This window comes from Rhinoraja longicauda, chromosome 24 (genome assembly GCF_053455715.1).
Source record: "Rhinoraja longicauda isolate Sanriku21f chromosome 24, sRhiLon1.1, whole genome shotgun sequence".
NCBI classification, from domain to species: domain Eukaryota; kingdom Metazoa; phylum Chordata; class Chondrichthyes; order Rajiformes; family Arhynchobatidae; genus Rhinoraja; species Rhinoraja longicauda.
In genome coordinates this window covers 19,821,796-19,841,592 of record NC_135976.1, presented here as the reverse complement: position 1 = coordinate 19,841,592, position 19,797 = coordinate 19,821,796, and the positions used below count along the sequence as shown (strand labels likewise).

At 52.1% G+C, this 19,797-nt stretch overlaps 1 protein-coding gene across 4 annotated transcripts; it reads right to left on the bottom strand.

Annotated features, from left to right (window-relative positions):
* Nucleotides 1–1,003: 1,003 nt before the first annotated feature.
* nit1 (nitrilase 1) lies at nucleotides 1,004–19,793 on the bottom strand. Of its 4 annotated transcripts, XM_078420406.1 has the most exons (7): nucleotides 16,044–17,587; nucleotides 14,902–15,144; nucleotides 14,015–14,118; nucleotides 13,598–13,731; nucleotides 12,363–12,488; nucleotides 6,902–7,147; nucleotides 1,004–1,120 (listed from the first exon to the last, which is right to left on the bottom strand). In XM_078420406.1, exons 1-7 carry the CDS (start codon nucleotides 16,133–16,135, stop codon nucleotides 1,115–1,117), a joined length of 951 nt encoding a protein of 316 aa, XP_078276532.1. In that variant the 5' UTR covers nucleotides 16,136–17,587; the 3' UTR covers nucleotides 1,004–1,114. The 4 variants fall into 4 exon arrangements, with proteins under 4 accessions (XP_078276532.1, XP_078276530.1, XP_078276529.1 ...); XM_078420404.1 differs by lacking the exons at nucleotides 1,004–1,120; nucleotides 16,044–17,587 and adding an exon at nucleotides 19,579–19,793 and having other exon boundaries at nucleotides 6,681–7,147; XM_078420403.1 differs by lacking the exon at nucleotides 1,004–1,120 and having other exon boundaries at nucleotides 6,681–7,147.
* Nucleotides 19,794–19,797: the final 4 nt, after the last annotated feature.

Below are 19,797 nucleotides of genomic sequence, written 5' to 3'. Positions count from 1 at the left end.
GTTCCTGTTTCAGTGGGGCCTGTTCTCTGCATAATTATAATGATGATATTAATTTCCACTAACACAAATTACTGAAAGGAAAACACATGCAAGGGGAGTAGGAATATCAATAGCTCCTCACAAACTGAAAACAGATTAGTACTCACTGAGAAACTACACTCCTCCCACAATTCCTGTGAATATACAACGTGGGAGTGTTTGGGACTTTGGAAGAGGTGTGTGACAGGACGGTGTAGAGAACGCTTCCGTGTGGTTTAGTTTAAACTGAGATATGGCATGGCAACAGGCCCTTTGGCCCAACGAATCCACACCGACCATCGATAACTCCGACACACGTGTTGCATGTTACTTCACTTTCTCATCCACTCTCAACCCCCCAGGGACAATTAACGTCAATTAATCTACAAACCTGCACGTCTTTGCAATGTGGGAGGAAACCCAGGAGGTCACAGGGAGAACGTGCAAACTCCACACAGACAGAACCCAAGGTCAGGATCGAACCCAGGTCTCTGCTCTGGCATTATGAGGCAGCAACACTACTGCTGCACCACTGTGCCATGGAGTGAGCTTCACTGTGTCTGATCCGTGCCCTGGGGAATGTATGAGGGGACAGTCGAGAGGGAGCTTCACTCTGTGTCTGACGGCGTAGAAGGAGCTTCACTCTGTGTCTAGTCACTGTGGACATCCCCTGATTACTCAGCATCTTTCCCTACTGATATGGAGCAGGTGGATGGTGAGCCATGTTCAACTCATCGAGGTGCATGATCCAACATGCACCATGCACGTCACAGGACAAGACTACTTTGTTTTTCCAAGTCTCTCCTCTCTCTCTTCACTCCCTCTTGATTCCCATCTGCCAATGCCCCCTCCAGATCCCACCTCCAACCCATCTCATCTCCAGGACCCCCCCCCGGACCCCGTCCCTTTGCACACAGCCCTCCGCCGCCGAGACCCTTGTGCTGTGAGCTGGCTTCTTGGTCCTTACCTGAGGGGACGAGGAGGAGCAGGAGCAGGAGGGATGGTAGTTGGTTCTCCATCTCCAGTAGACGGGTCAGGACCTCGGCTGTTCCCACTGTGGGTGTGTAGCAGAATGGCAGGACCAGCACTCCAGGACTTAACCCTGTGTGGGTCAGAGAGGGAGACGGGGGAGAGGCAGAGGATAAGGGGGGGAGGTTAGAAGAGGGGGGGGGGGAAGGTTTGAAGAAAGAGGGGGAGGTTTGAAGAGAGAGGGGGAGGTTTGAAGAGAGAGGGGGAGGTTTGAAGGGGGGGAGGTTAGAAGGGGGGAGGTTAGAAGGGGGGAGGTTAGAAGGGGGGGGAGGTTAGAAGGGGGGGAGGTTAGAAGGGGGGAGGTTAGAAGAGTGGGGGAGAGAGAAGGAGGGAGCAAAAGAGAGGGAGAGAGCTAAAGAGCAGGAAGGGGTTAAGAGAAAAGAATTAGAGGGAAATTTAAAGTGAGAGAAAGTGGAGAGGGAGAAAGTGAGAGGTCGAGTTAAGAAGAGAAAGAGAGAGCATTAAAGAGGAGGAAAGGGGACAGTAAAGCAGACAGAAGGAAGGAGAGGGTAAGAGAGGGTAAGAGAGGGAAGGAGAGGGTAAGAGGAAGGGGGGAAGGGAGGAGGTGTACCGCGGGAGTCCCAGTTAGTCGCTCTGGCGATGGGGAGAGAGATGCCTGTGCGTTGCTGCCTGTGGCTGCCGGGGGGGGACCGGCTGAAGGGTCCGGAGCGGGGACTCTGCGAGTCGTCGTCGCCGAGGAGCTGCGCGGCCGGTTCCCGGTCGGAGTATCGGCTCCTCCCTCTCTCTCTCTCTCTCTCTCTCTCACCCCCGGTCGGCTTCACTCGCCCAACCTGTTCCTCCGACCCGGGGCGCTGAGCTGAGCTGAGCTGGGCGGGACTGGGACTGGGACCGGGGTGGAGCCTCACCTGCCGCGGCAGGTGCCTGTTAACCCCTCCCGGCCCAGCGTCCCGCCACTCTGCGCTGTGTCCGGCCGGCATGGCATAGCATGGCACGGCATGGCAGTGCGGAGCGATGCATCTTTCCTGGTCCTGGACCACGCTGGGATGGGTCGGTGGTGGGACGGTCCAGGCTGGTCCCGGGGAAGCAGCCATCCAGGCGGACGTGGGTTTGAGTAAACGCCAAGTGCCGGGGCACAAGGGGGTCGGGCAGTCGTTGCCTGTCCGTGCCATGCCGCCTAATCCTCCACCCCACCCCCCCGAGCCTCCAGCACTTTGTCCAATTTGCAGCACCCGCACTTCCTTGTGTGTCCGATGGAGTTGAGGGGGGTCTAACTCCAGAGGGAGGGCGTTTATCAGAAGGGAGCGGCTGTGAGAGGGACTCTACCCCGGAGAGGGGCAGAGATGGAGAGGAGGCAGAGACCCTCTCACGGGCTGAGACCCTCTCACGGGCCAGTGCACGGGAAGGCCAAGGAGGCAGAGACCCTCTCACGGGCCAGTGCACGGGAAGGCCAAGGAGGCAAAGACCCTCTCACGGGCCAGTGCACGGGAAGGCTGAGGTCGCTGCGGCCCCAGAGCAATGTTTACCGAAGCCAATTAGCCTATAAATCTGTAAGTCTTTGGTGTGTGTGTGTGTGTGTGGAAACCGGAGCGCCCGGAGAAAAGCTACGCGGTCACAAACTCCACACAGACAGAACCCGTAGTCAGGATCGAACCCGGGTCTCTGTCGCTGTGAGGCAGCAGCTCCACCGCTGTGGCTGTGCCACGGTGCCACTCCCCGGAGCAGAGCGGGTTCTTGCCCGGGCTGTGAGCAGTGGGATGGCGGGGACCCGTGTAGAGGCTCAGCTGGTCACCAAATGCAAGCACAGCTCCTCCCTCTACGCACCGCCCAGCCAACTCTCCAATCCCAGGTAAACTCTGCCCCCTCTCCTTCTCATCTACTCAGCTTTGTCCTCCCTCTTTAACTATCTCGATTTTAACTCGCCCTCTCTTCCCCTCCTGAACTCTCCCACTATCTGCTTGTCTCTCTCTTTCCTACTCCACCCCAGTTCCTTTCTCTCGCTCCTCCATCTGCTCATCCCCCACCCCTCCCTAGTCTGGGTCCCCAATTCTCTCTCTTCCCCGCGGGTCCCTTCTCCCCTTCCTCCCTCCCGTTCCACATTTCACTCCCCATCAAATTTATCAGATTAGTCACTCAGAGTGAAAACAGGTCCTTCGGCCCAACTGGCCAACACTCGTCCCACCTGCCTGCGTTTGCCCCATATCCCTCTAAACCTACCCCATCCAAGTACCCGTCAAGACTTATGGGGGGCGGGGACGTTTCGGGTCGAGCAAGGACTTGACACGAAACGTCACTTATTTCTTTTCCCCAGAGATTCCGCCTGACACGCTGAGTTACTCCAACTTTTTGTGTCTATCTTCGGTTTAAACCAGCATCTGCAGTTCCTTCCTACACAGATCTTTATCCTGGAGGCATGCCATGGGGAGGGGGGTACAGATAGTTATTTACCCGGCATAGACTGGGAACATGCATCATTATTTGGAGTAACTCAGCGGGACAGGCAGCATCTCTGGGGGGAAGGAATGGGTGCCTTTTCATGTCGAGAGCCTTCTTCAGACTGGAATCCACTTTGAAGAAGGGTCTCGACCCGATATGTCACCCATTCCTTCTCTCCAGAGTGGCTCCCGCTTTTTGTGTCTATCTTCGGTTTAAACCAGCACCTGCGGTTCCTTCTTATACGTAATTATTTACCCGGGATGGACTGGGTGAGGTGTAGGTACGTAGTTATATACCTAGGATGGGCTGGGTGAGGGGGAGGTGAGGGAAAGCTGGGTGCCCTTATACATCAGTCACTGACAGTAAGCCTGCAGGGCCGGTCGACTGTTACAAAGACAAGCACTATGCTGGTGGGGGGCTCATCTGTAGGAGCAGTCGTGTATTGGGATTGCCCGGGGCTTGGTGACACCACACCTGGAGTATCAAGTTAATCTCTGTCTCCCTACCGAGGAACGATACCCTCACTCTGGAAGGAGTTCAACAAGGTTGACCATTGTGACTACCGAGATAGCAGAATATTAGTTGATTATTTCTTTCAAGGCAAATAATACCATACATGAGTATAATCTTATAATACATAAGTATAATCATATCAAACGTGAGTAAAATACATACAACACAAAGAAAAAATCAGAACAATGCAGAATATTGTGTTACAGCTACTGGGGAAGTGCAGATACAAAACGTCCAAGGGCTGTAACAAAGTAGATTGGAAGATCAACAAATTCATCCACAACGCATCGGAGGTCAAGTCAACAGCCTGATAACAGCAGGGAGGAAGCTGTTGGTGAATCTGGTGGTACGCTCTCTCAAGCTTTTGTATCTTCAGCCCGATGGTTAAGAGGGGAGAATAACTGGGTTGAGAGTGGTCCTTCATTGTGTTTCCCTGGGGCAGTGTGAAGTTAATTTAAAAGAGAGTTAGATCGAGCTCTAGGGGCTAGTGGAATCAAAGGATATGGGAAAAAGGCAGGCATAGGTTACTGATTGTAAATGATCAGCCATGATCACAGTGAATGGCGGTGCTGACTTGAAGGGCCAAATGGCCTCCTCCTGCACCTATTTTCTATGTTTCTGAGTCAGTGGCGGGGGTGGTGAGGGAAGTCTAGTTTGTGTGACAGACTAGGCTGCGTCCACATCTCTCTGCAATCTTTTGCAGTCTTGGGCTGAAAGTTGCCCACTAGGCACCAATACATTCCGCTAGGATGTTTTCTATGCCACAACTTAGTTTAGTTTAGAAATTGTAATTGTTAAGAGTCATTTGAGAAATGCTGAATGCCATTAGCCTTCTGAGGAAGTAAAGGCGAGCGAGGTGGGGACAATTTGGCTTAAATTTGGAGTTAAGAAAGCTGAGAGGAATGTTAGAAATCATCCAAATTCTGACGGGGATAGAGGGAATAGATGTGGGGAAAACATTCCAGATGGCGGGATTGAGAAACCATGGGTCACTGAAGTAGAAGGAGAAGCCATTGAAGCGAGACAAGGAGCATTTTCTTCTCCCAGCCTGTGGTGAACTCCGTGATTCTCTCGTACAGGAGGTGGGGACAAAACCAAATGATTACATGTGTTTAAGAACAAGTCGGATGTAGATCTTAGGGTTTAGGGAATCTGGGAATAAAGCAGGACAGCCACGACCACAAAGTCTCCCCCTGCTCCCACATGGCCCAGTGAGACACCATGGGGAGGATCCATGCTGTGATTCAGGGAGCAGCGTGGGGAGTTTCAGTGACAGGGAGAGCCCTCTGCAGAAGGTTGCAGAACCAAGGTCACTCAGTGTGCAGACCCCCCCCCCCCCCCCCACACACACACGCACACCGCCCCCTCTCTCTCACACATGCACAAACACACACCGCACCCTCACACATACACACACTGCCCCCTCACACACACACACTCACACCGCCCCCACACACACACACACACTGCCCCCTCACACACACACACACCGCCCCCTCTCTCACACACATGCACAAACACACACTGCCCCCTCACACACACTCACACCGCCCCCACACACACACACCACCCCTCACACAAACACACTGCCCCCACCACACACACCGCCCCCTCACACACACACTCACACCGCCCCCACACACACACACACCACCCCTCACACAAACACACTGCCCCCCACCACACACACACCGCCCCCTTACACACACGCACCGCCCCATCACACATGCACCGCCCCCCCTCACACACACACACACACACCGCCCCATCACACACGCACCGCCCCCCTCACGCACACACCGCCCCCTCACACACACACACCGCCCCCTCACACACACACACACCGCCCCATCACACACACACCGCCCCATCACACACGCACCGCCCCCTCACGCACACACCGCCCCCTCACACACACACACACACACACACACCGCCCCTCTCACACACATACACACAGACTCCTCTCACACACAGACTCCTCTCACACACACACCGCCCCCTCACACACACACCGCCCCCCCACACACACTCACACTGACCCCTCACACACACACACACACACCACCCCCCCCACACACCGCCCCCCCCCCACACACCGCCCCCCCCACACACACACACCGCCCCCCCCACACACACACACCGCCCCCCCCCCACACACCGCCCCCCCCACACACACACACCGCCCCCCCCACACACACACCGCCCCCCCACACACACTCACACTGACCCCTCACACACACACACACACCGCCCCCCCACACACACACCGCCCCCCCCACACACCGCCCCCCCCACACACACACACACCGCCCCCCCCACACACACACACCGCCCCCCCACACACACACCGCCCCCCCCCACACACCGCCCCCCCCACACACACACACCGCCCCCCCACACAAACACAATGAACCCCCACCCGCACACACCGCCTCCTCACACACACACACCGACCCCCTCACACAAACACAATGAACCCCCACCCGCACACACCGCCTCCTCACACACACACACCGACCCCCTCACACAAACACAATGAACCCCCACCCGCACACACCGCCTCCTCACACACACACACACCGACCCCCTCACACAAACACAATGAACCCCCACCCGCACACACCGCCTCCTCACACACACACACACCGACCCCCTCACACAAACACAATGAACCCCCACCCGCACACACCGCCTCCGCACACACACACACACAGTCCCCTCACACACACTGCCCCTCGCCCTCATACGCACCATTCCCTCCCTCCCTCACACCCTCTGACAGTCTTGATCAGACAGCCACACAATAATTCCTTTATTGATGGCAGCTTTGGGTGGTCCTGGCCCGATCCGGCCCAGCCTGGGGTGGACGATGGTTAGTGCCGGAGGGGTGGTGGCTCAGAGAGGGGCAGCCGGGTGTCGAGCCGGGAGGGTGGTGGATACGTACTGTGCCGTAGAGGTCCTGTCGCCGGTGCTGGGGCAGTGGCATCTGGCGGCGCACCTGCCGCAGGTAGTCCAGGTCAATCTCGGCACAGCAGAGTCCGGGGCCCTGTCGACACTGTGCCACCACACAGCCCCATGGGTCCACCACCATGGCGTGGCCGAACGACCAGCGCTGGGCATTGTGCCGGCCTGTCTGTGCTGCCGCCACCACGTAGCACTGCGTCTCAATCGCACGGCTCCGCAGGAGAGGCTGGGGAGAGAGTGGGCATCAGCGCAGGCAGCACACAGCTGGCACATACATGGGGTGAACACAAACACGCACACAGCAGGCACATACATGGGGTAAACACTAACACACACACAGCGGGCACATACATGGGGTAAACACTAACACACACACACACACAGAGTGGGCATCAGCACAGGCAGCACACAGCTGGCACATACATGGGGTAAACACTAACACACACACAGCGGGCACATACATGGGGTAAACACTAACACACACAGTGGGCATCAGCGCAGGCAGCACACAGCTGGCACATACATGGGGTAAACACAAACACACACACAGAGTGGGCATCAGCACAGGCAGCACACAGCAGGCACATACATGGGGAAACACACACACACACACACACAGAGTGGGCACACACAGGGAGTAAACACACACAGAATGGGCACACACGGGGTAAACACACACACATACAGCGGGGTAAACACACACACAGAGTGGGCACACACGGCGTAAACACATACAACACACAGTGCGCACACACAGGGAGTAAACACACACACACACAACATGCATACACAGGGAGTAAACACACACACAAAACACACACAGCAGGCACATACAGGGGGTAAATACAAACACACACAGTGGGGAGAACACATACACAACACACAGTGGGCACACACAGGGAGTAAACACACACACACAACATGCATACACAGGGAGTAAACACACACACACAACATGCATGTACAGGGAACACACGCACACACACAACACTGGGCACTCACAGGGAGTAAACACACACACGCTCACACACAACACTGGGCACACACAGGGAGTAAGCACACGCACAAAACACACACAGCAGGCACATACAGGGGGTAAATACAAAAACACACAAAGTGGGGAGAACACATACACAACACACAGTGGGCACACACTGTGCATACACACAACATGCATGCACAGGGAGTAAACACACACACGCAGTGGGGACAACACACACACCCAGCGGACACACACAGATGGTAAACACACGCACATTACACACAATGGGCACAAGCAGAGGGTTCACATACCACACATTGTGGGCAGAGACAGGCAGCACATGCAGAGGGTACACACACAGCGGGCACATATGGGGCACAGACTGAGGGTAAACACTCACAGCGGACCCAGGCAGAGCGTACACACATACACAGAGCAGGCAGAGGACACAGGGTAACCATACAAACACATAGAGCGGGAACACGTGGGGAACAGGCGGAGACAATACACAAGTTGGTGGAGTTGTGAACAGTGAGGAAGGCTGTCAAAGTAGACAGTGGAATGTAGATCAGCCCCAGAGATGGGCGGAGAAATGGCATATATGGTTTAATCAGATTGAGTGTGAGGTGTTGTGCTTTGGGAGATTGAATGTAAATGGAAAGTATCGAGTTGATGGCAAGACCCACAACTGCATTGATATACAGGGGCACTTTAGCGTTCTCTCACTCGTGGTCTCACACAAACGGGAATCACTATTATAGGAATGTTCCCTCACTTCCGGGCTCACACAGAGACAGAAATCACAGTGCGAGCAGCGTTCCCACATTCCCATGGTCACAAACACTGAAATCTCCATTATAGGAGTGTTCCCTCACACCCTGTATTCACCCGGGCTCACACACACTGACATCACCATCACTCCTGTTCGCTCACTCTCAGACACACACACACACACACAGAAAGTAACATTAAAGGTGTGTTCACTCACACCCCGACACGCACGCTGACATCACCTTTAATGGACGCTTCCCTTAATGACCGTACTGAAATCACTATTGAAGGTACGTTCTGTCACACCTAGGCTCAGTAACACTGTGAAATCACTATGAAGAGAGCACTCATGCACACCTGCGCTCACACACACACACACAGATCACTTTTAAAGCAGCGATCTTGTGACACCAGGGCTTACACTCACTGGCATCACTATTATACGAGTGTTCTTTTACTCCTGTGATCACACACACTGAGATCACTATTAGAGATGCTCCTTCACACCTTGGTTTGTACAAATCATGATGAAAGGAGCATTGCCTCGCACACAATGAAGTCCCTGTTCCAGGAGTGTTCGTACACACCCAGGCTCACACACATTGAAATTACTATTTAAAAGAACGTTCCTCATACTTGTGATGACACACATTGAAATTACTGTTAAATTAACATTCCATCACTCCCGTGCTTACACATGCTAAAATCACTTTTAAAGGAACGCTCCATCACGCTCGGTCTTCGGAAGGGGTTGGGAATAGAAGCAAAAGTGGGATTACATGGAACTAATGTGAAACGGTCATTGATGGTCGGGGTGGACTCCATTCTGTATCTTTCAATCAAACGACCAAAGGAGAGTTCCTTCACACCCAGCACACTCACACTGAAATCACACTCACACCCAGCACACTCACACTGGAATCACACTCACACCCAGCACACTCACACTGGAATCACACTCACACCCAGCACACTCACACTGGAATTACTCACACCCAGCACACTCACACTGAAATCACACTCACATTGAAATCGCACTCGCTGAAATCACACTCACACTGAAATCCCTCACACCCAGCACACTCACGCTGAAATCACACTCACACCAAGCACACTCACGCTGAAATCGCACTCACACCAAGCAGACTCACACTGGAATTACTCACACCCTGCACACTCACACTGAAATCACACTCACATTGAAATCACACTCACACTGAAATCACACTCACACTGAAATCCCTCACACCCAACACATTCACACCCAGCACATTCACACTGAAATCACTCACACCAAGTACACTTACACCAAGCACACTCACACTGAAATCACACTCACACTTCAATCATACTCACACTGAAATCCCTCACACCCAGCACACTCACACTGAAATCCCTCACACCCACACCCACACCACTGAAATCCCTCACACCCACACCCACACCACTGAAATCACTATTAAAGGGGCCCCAAATGCAGTAGATGAGATTCGAAAAGTGAATGACTCCCAATTGTAGACTCGGCAACCGTCTGACTGATAGGCCCTCTGCCTATCAAGGTTTGCAGATTTCCATCCTGACCTTTCTGTCCTGGGCCTCCTCCATCATCAGAGTTTGCCATGAGCTGTGACCTCAGTCATTGAGGCAACGTCAGAAGATCCTTCATGAAAGTGATCCTTGGGAAGTGACGAGACCTGATGGTATACCCGGCTGCAATTCTTAAATCTTAATTCAGTGCAGACCAACTGGTTGGACTTTGTGGACATCTTCAACCTCTCATTACTGAGTCCCCACTTGCTTAAAAGGGCATCAATAATACCCCTACCCAAGAACTGTAAGTGACAGGCCATAGTGATGCCTGGTAGCACTAACATCTGTAGTGATGGTGCGTTGAGAGGTTGGTTAAAGCCCATATCAACTCCTACCTTAGCAAGAACTTGGACCAAATACAATTTGCCTACTAATAGATCAACTGATAGATCAATGGGGGATGCGATCTCACTGGCTCTTCACTCTACACTGGATCACGTGGAAAATAATAACACTTAAGTCAGGCTGTGTTCATCAACTGCAGCTTGGTGTTTAATACTATCATCCCCTCCAAACTCAAGGAACTGGGCCCTCGACTTCCTCATCAACAGACCACAATCAACACAAATTGGCAACTACAGTGCCTCCTCAATAACCATCAGCACCGGAACACCTCAGCTCTACTCTACTCTCCTGCTCTACTCTCTCTATACCCAACTGTGCAGCCAGACACACTTCCAACGGCCGTCTTTAAATTCACCAACAATGCCATTGTTGTTGGACAATTAATGACTCATGATGAGTTAAAGTGTAGGAAGGAGTTTGAAAATCTGATGGAATAGTGCCAGAATAACAACCTTGCTTTCAATGTCAGCAAAACCTAGAAGCTGATTGTTGACTTTGGAAAAGAAAAACTGAGGATCCACAAACATGTCGTCATCCACAGCTTGGAGGTGGAGAGTTTAGATCAGTCTAGAGATACAGTGTGCAAACAGGCCCTTAGGCCCACCGAGTCTATGCTGACCAACTGTCACCCGTACACTTGTTCTATCACACACACTAGGGACAATTTACAGAAGCCAATTAACCTACAAACCTCTACGTCTTCAGAGTGTGGGAGGAAACCGGAGCACCTGATAAAATCCACGTGGTCACTGGGAGAATGTACAAACTCCGTACAGAGAGCACCCATAGTCAGGATCGAACCCGGGACTCTGGTGCTGTGAGGCAGCAACACACCCGCTGCACCACTGAGTCAATAACTTCAAGTTCCTGGGCATGCATATCTGAAGATCGGTCCTGCCGCCCATCAAAGTGATGCAATCATCAATGCCTCTACTTCCTTATAAGTATGTTGATGAATCCTCTCTTGAACCTCTGCAGGTGTACAGTAAAGAGCATATTGACTGGTTGCATCTCAGCATGGTTTAGCAACTCAAACTGCTCGGAACAAAGGAGATTACAGACAGCACCACCCAGTCCATTACAGCTACTGACCTCCCCACCATCGAAGGGATCTACACGAGGCACAGGCTCAAAAGGGCAGCCAGCATCATCAGGCACCCACACCACATAAAAGCACTAATAAAAGAGCATTTCCTCAAACTCAGGCACACACACACTGTAATCACTATTATAGGAGCCTTTCCTCACATCCAGTATGGCACTCACTGAAATCAGTATTATTGTCGTGTTCCCTCACCACAGATCCATACACTGACATCACCATTAATGGAGTATACCTCATACCAGTCTTGCACTCATTGACATCACACATGGGCTCACACACATCGACATCACCATTAATCGGGCATACCTCACACATGGGCTCACACACACACTGACATCACACACGGGCTCACACACACACTGACATCACACACGGGTTCACACTCACTGACATCACACACAGGCTCACACACACACTGACATCACACATGGGTTCACACTCACTGACATCACACACGGGCTCACACACACACTGACATCACACATGGGCTCACACACACACTGACATCACACATGGGTTCACACTCACTGACATCACACACAGGCTCACACACACTGATATCACTATCGAGAGGCCATTCCCTCAAATCAGTGTTGGGAGCGTTGTGGTCCGCCTGGAAATTTCGTGATACTACTCTTGCGGACTCACCTCCCAATGCGCCGTGCCAGTCATTAGTGTAAAAGCCGAGGGGAACGTGAGAATCTCTGCCCCAGCACTGGCGAGAGCCAATGAGATTTCTGGAAATCGAAGATCGTAACAAATTGCAAGTCCAATCTGTTGAAGAGAAGAACAGAAAGTGGCATCACAGGTACACAGGGTGGAGAAGGCTTTTGGCACACTGCCTTCATCAGTCAGGGAAATGAGTGTACAGTGGGGATATTATGTTACAGTTGTACAAGACATTGGTGAAGCCGCACTTGGAGTATAGTGTGTAGTTGTGGTCACCCCGCTATAGGAAAGATGCCACTGAGCTGAAACAAGTGCAGGGATGATTTACGAGGATCTTGCCAGGACTTGCTGGAATTGAGTTATAAGGATACTTTGGGCAGGCTGGGACTTTATTCCTGAGAGCAAGGGAAAATGAGAGGTGATGTTATAAAAGTGTATAGAATGATAAGGGGAGTAGATACCATGAATACACACAGTTCCTTTCTCTGGGTTGGGGAATCAAGAACCAGCGGGCACAGGCTCAAGGTGAGAAGGGAAAAATGTAGAGGGAGGCATGGGGCAACTTTTACATACATAGGTTTTTGGGTGAATGGAACGAGCTGCCAGACAATGGTTGAGACAGGTACAATAAAAACATCAAAAAGACATTTGCACGGGTAGTTGGACAGAAAAGGTTCAGAGAATGTGGGTCAAATGCAGGCAAATGGGATGAGAGTAGACGGCACCTTTTCGGCATGACGTAGTTGGACTGAAAGGTTTGTTTTTGTAATGTATGACTCTGTGACTATATCAGCCCAGGTCAGACACAGAGTGAAGCTCCCTCTACACTTCCAGGGCAGGGGTCAGACACAGAGTGAAGCTCCCTCTACACTTCCAGGGCAGGGGTCAGACACAGAGTGAAGCTCCCTCTAACACTCCCAGAGCAGGGGTCAGACACAGAGTGAAGCTCCCTCTACACTTCCAGGGCAGGGGTCAGACACAGAGTAAAGCTCCCTCTACACTTCCAGGGCAGGGGTCAGACACAGAGTGAAGCTCCCTCTACACTTCCAGGGCAGGGGTCAGACACAGAGTGAAGCTCCCTCTACACTTCCAGGGCAGGGGTCAGACACAGAGTGAAGCTCCCTCTAACACTTCCAGGGCAGGGGTCAGACACAGAGTGAAGCTCCCTCTAACACTCCCAGAGCACGTGTCCAGTCGTACCCTGCCTCACTTACCTTGCCTATTGGGGTTGTAACAGGAGGCTCGATCCGAGGTCCTGGGATGGTGAAGCTGCTCTCCTTGAGCGAAACCTGACCTTGGATATCCACATCAAACAGATGGGCCTTGCGATAGAGGCCGGCAATCTCTCCTAAAGACAGCAGGGTTAGTGTGAGCAGGAGGGGTCTGCCTGTGACAGGGGTTCCTGTCAGCCCAACCTGGCCCACCCTCTCCCCCGCCCAGTGACAGCAAGGCAAATGCGTGAAGCCACCAGAGTTGAATAGTCCCCAGGTTTCTGCGTCAGAGCAGCAGATTGCCAACAGCCAAATGTCCACTCCAGAGTCATCACTGGCTTCCAATAGACAATAGACAATAGGTGCAGGAATAGGTTCCCCTTAACCTCCCCCGCTGCCCCACCCCCTGCTTCCCCTAACCTGAGTCATTGAGCAGGAGATGGGTGTTGTAGATCCGACGCTCCCGCTCCCAGTCAGGACCCTGCTCGTGGAATCCTCCCAGGGACAGCCACACACCAGACTCCCTGCGGACAGACACATCAGCAGTGAGAAGGAGGGAATGATGGGGAGAGGGAGTGGTGGAGAGAAGGGAAAGGAAAAAGAGGGGGAGGACAGTGGGATGAAGGGCAGGAGGAGGATGAAGGGAGGGAGGATGAGATGGGTGAAGGGCAGGAGATGAAGGGAGAAGAAGGGGGAGAGAGGTGATGGGGAAGAGGATGAGTGGAGAGGCGAGGATGAGAGGGATGAAGGGGGAGGACGAGAGGGGTGAAGGGGAGAATGGAGTGTGGAAGAGGGGATGTGATGAGGGTGGAGAGGCAAGGATGAGAGGGGTGAAGTGGCGGATGGGTTGAGGGTGAGGGGTGAATGGGAGGGTGGGGAGGGGGATGTGCGGGTTAGGAGGAAGGGGGATAGGAAAGTGTGGAAGGAGAGCAGGGGAAATTGGTGGGGGAAGGGGATGAGGGGGAAAGAGGGAAGGGGATGAGGGGGAAAGAGGGAAGGGGATGAGGGGGAAAGAGGGAAGGGAATTGAGGGGGAGAGAGGGGAGGGGTGGGGGAGAGAGGTGGAGATGAGGAGTGAAGGTGTGGATGGAGGGGGGAGAGGGGTGGGGATAATGGGTTGGTGTCCGGAGGGGGTGTGAGCGAGTGTGAGAAAGGGTTGATGTGGGTGGGGAAGGGTTGATATGGCGAGGGGGAGAGGGGTTGGTATTGGGAGGGAGGGAGGGTGAGTGTGGACAGGGGTTGGTGTGGGGAGGGGATGAGTGAGTGTGTGGGGGTGGGAGGCGAGGTACAGGGGCCCTGCCTCACTACCTGGCCAGCTGCCGGTAGCTCCCCACCAGCTCTCCCTCCAGGCTCTCGGCGTGACGCAGCGTGTCCTCGGCGCTGGACGAGATGTGATCGAAAGCCTCGGGCAGGAAGACCACACGGGCCCCTCGCGCTGCCCCCTGCCTCACCAGCTCCTGGCACTCCTGCAGGTTGTGCTCCTTGTCGTCGGTCGAGGACAGCTGGCACACGGCGACCAGGGCCTTCCTCGCCATGGACATGCCTCTGGCCCTGTCCCAGGACAGCAGAGCCAGTCAGTACGCACCTCCCCTCTCCGGGCATCCACCCAAATAACCTCCCCCTGGCCCACATACAAATGCCCCCATCCCGTACCCCATACCCACCCTCAGCACACCACACAGCCCTCTCACTCTCGCCAGGCCTAAGCCCAAATAATCCCCACCCCATACTCCTGGCCCACATACAAATACCCTTGTGCACCGCACACCTCTCTCTCCCTCGCCAGGCCTACACCCAAAGAACCCCCACACCATAAGCACTGTCCCATACTCAAATACCCCAGCACACTGCACTGCCCTCTCACCTTTGCCCAGATATCCCCCGTTCCCCCCCCCACCGCCCCCCTCCAGTACCCCCAGCCCACACACAAATACCCCAGCACACCACACACATACGCTTTACTAACAACAAAGCCTTCTGCGCATCAATGCCCCACCTCACCACCTCTATACCCCTCTCACTGCCATCCAAATCTCTCTCTTGTGTGCAAATACCCCTCCAGTCCACATGGAACTGACCATATATGAACTTGCCACCTGCACTAAAGGAACAGCCTCTCCCATAGCCAAATGCCCCACATCCTGAACCTCGTCAGACCTCTAGTTCTACCCTCCCCCCAATGCATAAACCCACACACGTGAGAGATGTCACAAAGCCATCAACACCCCTCTACTTTGAAGATTTGAGGATGTTCAGTCTGTTAACAAATACTCTATTGAACTTCTACAGGTGTGCTAGACAAAATATTGACAGGTTGCACCATGGCCCAGTTTCGGCTTAGATTTATGATTGTCACAGGTACCGAAATACAATGAAAAGCTTTGTTTTGCATGCTATCCAAACAGATCAGATGTACTATACATAAATGCAATCAAGTCAAACTTAAGTACCATAGATAGAGCAAAGGGGAAGGTACAGAGTGCAGAATATAGTTCTCAGCATTGTAGTGCCTTGTAGTATAGTCAAAGTCCAACGTCCCCATTGGGGTGGTGGTGAATCGGACATTACCCTAGTTTATAGAAGAACTAAACAAAAGCCTGATAACAAAGTGGAAGCTGTACCCGAGTCTTGTGGTGTGCACTTCCAGGCTTCTGTACCTTCTGCTGAACGGGAGCAGGGAGAATGAGGAATGACCATGTTGGGACAAGTCATTGATTGATCTTGGCTGCTTTTCAAAGACAGCTTGAAGTGCAGAAAGAGCCAGTGGTGGGAAGTTCTGGTCTGTGTGACGGACTGGGCTACATCTACAACTCTCTGCAATTTCTTGCGGTCTCGTTCTTCTCAAACTAAGCTGTGATGCAACCCAACAGTATGCTTTCTACGGTGCATGTGTAGAAGTTTGAAGGAGTCATCGGAGACATGTTGAATTTTTTTAGTCTCTTCAGGGAGTAGAGGTGCTGGTGTGCCTTCTTGGTTTTCACATGTGTGGTTGGACCGTGCAGAGTGATGGTAATACTAATGCCAAGGAACTTGAAACTCTCAACCATTTCCACCAGCACTATTGATGCTGATTGGGGCATGTACTCCACAATCTTCCCGAAGTCAATAACCAGCTCCTTTGTCTTGCTGACATTGAGGGAGAAGCCAATATTATCATGTTTGGTATCTCCTTCCTGCACCTCGTCATTGTTTGTGATCTGGCTCATCACAGTGGTGTCATCTGCAAACTTGTGGACGGAGTTAGAGATGAATTTGGCCACACAGTTGTGAGTGTATAGGAATTATAGTATGAGATTCAGAACGTATCCTTGCAAGTACCAGTGTCAAGAATTATTACGGAGAAGATGTTATCACCTATCCTCATTGATTGTGGTCTGCTGATCAGGAAGTTGAGGATCCAGTGGTAGAGGGGAAACTGATTCCTAGGTCCCGAAGTTTGGAGATGTTTGGATGGATTTATAGTGTTGAAGGGAGACCTATTGTTGGTAAATGGGAGTCTAAAATAGTAGTCCTTGTTGTCGAGGTGTTCCAGAGATGAGTGTAGGGTCTGCTGTGGACCTGTTGTGACGGTGCATAAACTAGCTGGGAAATTGGAGTTAATGTGCACCATCACCAGTCTCATTAAGCACTTCATGATGGTGGATGTCAGAGCCACAGGATGGTAGTCATTAAAGCATCTAACTTACTTTTCTTCGGCACCGGGATGATAGTGGTCTTTTTGAAGCAGTTGGGGTCCTCAGTATTGAAGTCGTGAGAGATTAAAGATGTCTATCTTAAAAATTAAAGATGCTAGGTCTGCCATAGTAATGGTTGGTACAGGTGCCCCAAGATTGGTTGGTGGCTTTCCACCACCAGCCATCTGTTCAAAACGGACATGCATTGAGTTACTCAAGGAGCGTCCCATTTTTGCCAGCCATACTGCCTACCTATGTTTTGTCGTCTGTTATAGTGTGCAAGCCTAGCTGCACTCTATAACACAAACACCCAGGAACAAAGGAGATTACAAAAAAGTGGTGGACACTGCCCAGTCCATCACAGGTACTGGCCTCCCCATGATAGAAAAATCTATAGGAGGTGCTGCCTTAAAAAGGCACGCAGCATCATCAAAGACCCACACCACCCTAGCCACACATTCATTTCACTCCTACCACCAGGAAGAAGGCACAGGAGTCTGAAAACTGTGACCACTAGGTTCAAGAATAGCATCTTCCCAACAACCATCATGCTCTTCACCACTGCACAACACTAACCAAGGATCTATGGACCATCATCGGTAACCAAGGATCTATGGACCATCATCGGACTGGGCTTTTTTGGCAGTAGGGTCAGGGTTATTGATTTATTTAATTATTTATTGATTACTCGAATAGGGTGGGCCTGTTAGGACCAAACCTCTCCTGAGGGAGCCACTCATCCTGGCCCCGGCACCGGGCGGCAATCGCGGCGGGTCTCGCCTCTTCCACTCCACTCCCCCACCCCTCATTGGCCATTGCTCCCGTCACTCAGGTGGGTCCCGCCCCTGGCAGCTAGCTTGGGTACGGCAAGTAGAAAAGGGATTAATTAAAGTTTAAAATGTAAACAGCTTTTAAAATATAACACCAATTTGAACGAACCCTGCTACTGCACATTGCTGGACTGCGTTAAGTAAGATGGGTCTAAAATTTTAGTGCCATCATGTACCGTTTTAGCTATATTTCAGGAACAAACAAACAAATATACAAGAGTTTTAGTAATATACTAGACCAAGTGTTGGGCCCAAACCTCTCCTGCATTGGTGAAACATATAAAATTATAAAAGGACGGGACAAGCCAGATGCAGGAAAAATGTTCCCAATTCACATTCACATACAAAGCCCTAAACGGGCTTGCCCCCCCCCCCCCCCCCCCATATCAAAAATCTTCTAACCCCCCACTCTATCTCCAGGTCCCTCAGGTCGGCCGACTTGGGGCTACTGACTATCCCGCGGTTTAGGCTTAAGCTCAGGGGTGACCGCGCTTTTGCGGTTGCAGGTCCTAGACTGTGGAACAAAATCCCTCTCCCCATCAGAACTGCCTCCTTCATCGACTCCTTTAAGTCCAGGCTCAAAACCTATTTCTACTCCCTAGCGTTTGAGGCCCTCTGAGGGGGCGTGAGAACTGTTTATGTATATGCTGTTATGTTTGTGTGCCATTGTATGTTTGTTTCTTAGTACCTGAACTGATGTACAGCACTTTGGTCAACGTGGGTTGTTTTTAAATGTGCTGTACAAATAATATTGACTTGACTTGAATTGATGAATGTTGGGGGAGTCCAGAACCAGAGGCCACAGTCTACGAATAAAGGGGAGGCCATTTAAAACTGAGACGAGAAAAAACTTTTTCACCCATAGAGTTGTGAATTTGTATAATTCTCTTCCACAGAAGGCAGTGGAGGCCAATTCATTGGATGCATTTAAAACAGAGTTAGAGCTCTTGGGGCTAGCGGAATCAAGGGATATGGGGAGAAGGCAGGCACAGGTTACTGATTGTGGATGATCAGCCATGATCATAATGAATGGCAATGCTGGCTCGAAGGGCCAAATGGCCTCCTCCAGCACCTATTTTCTATGAGTCTATGTTTCGAAGGTGGGGTCAAGGTAATAAAAGTAGTTTTGGAGGGAGCTGGGCCGTGGCCTGGGGACGGGGCGGGACTTGCAGACCGGAGGCGGGGCCTGATGAGGTATATTATGCAGATTAATCGCATCACCCGCCCCCATGTGCAAATTATTAGCATACGCCCAAGTGCTTGTTTGGTTACAGCGGAAATATGAATAATTAGCCCCGCCCCCCTCCCCAGCTCCGTGACGTCACCAAGCGCGGCCAGGGGACATTGCCGGGTCCTTTTCGGAGCAGCCCACCTCATCAGCCTGACTAAAAACCACATTACTTTGTGCAAATCAAAGCGCAAAGGCTCTACAGATTCGTTAGAAAATGTTGGCTGGAGCGATACAGCATCGGAAGAATTACCCGCGGATCGCTGTGACAGCCGGTAGAAGGAGCATCAGCGAGAGATGAAAATGGTGGCCGGGATTGACGGTTGGGGTCCTGGTGGGTTACGTGGCCGACGCCGTGCCGAAGCGAAAAAACACCCGCACGGCGTAAAATCGGTAAATGCTACCACGTGGGCACGGTGGGTTTTGACCGTACGATAAGGAATTAACGACGTTCCTGACTCCGTGCTGTGGC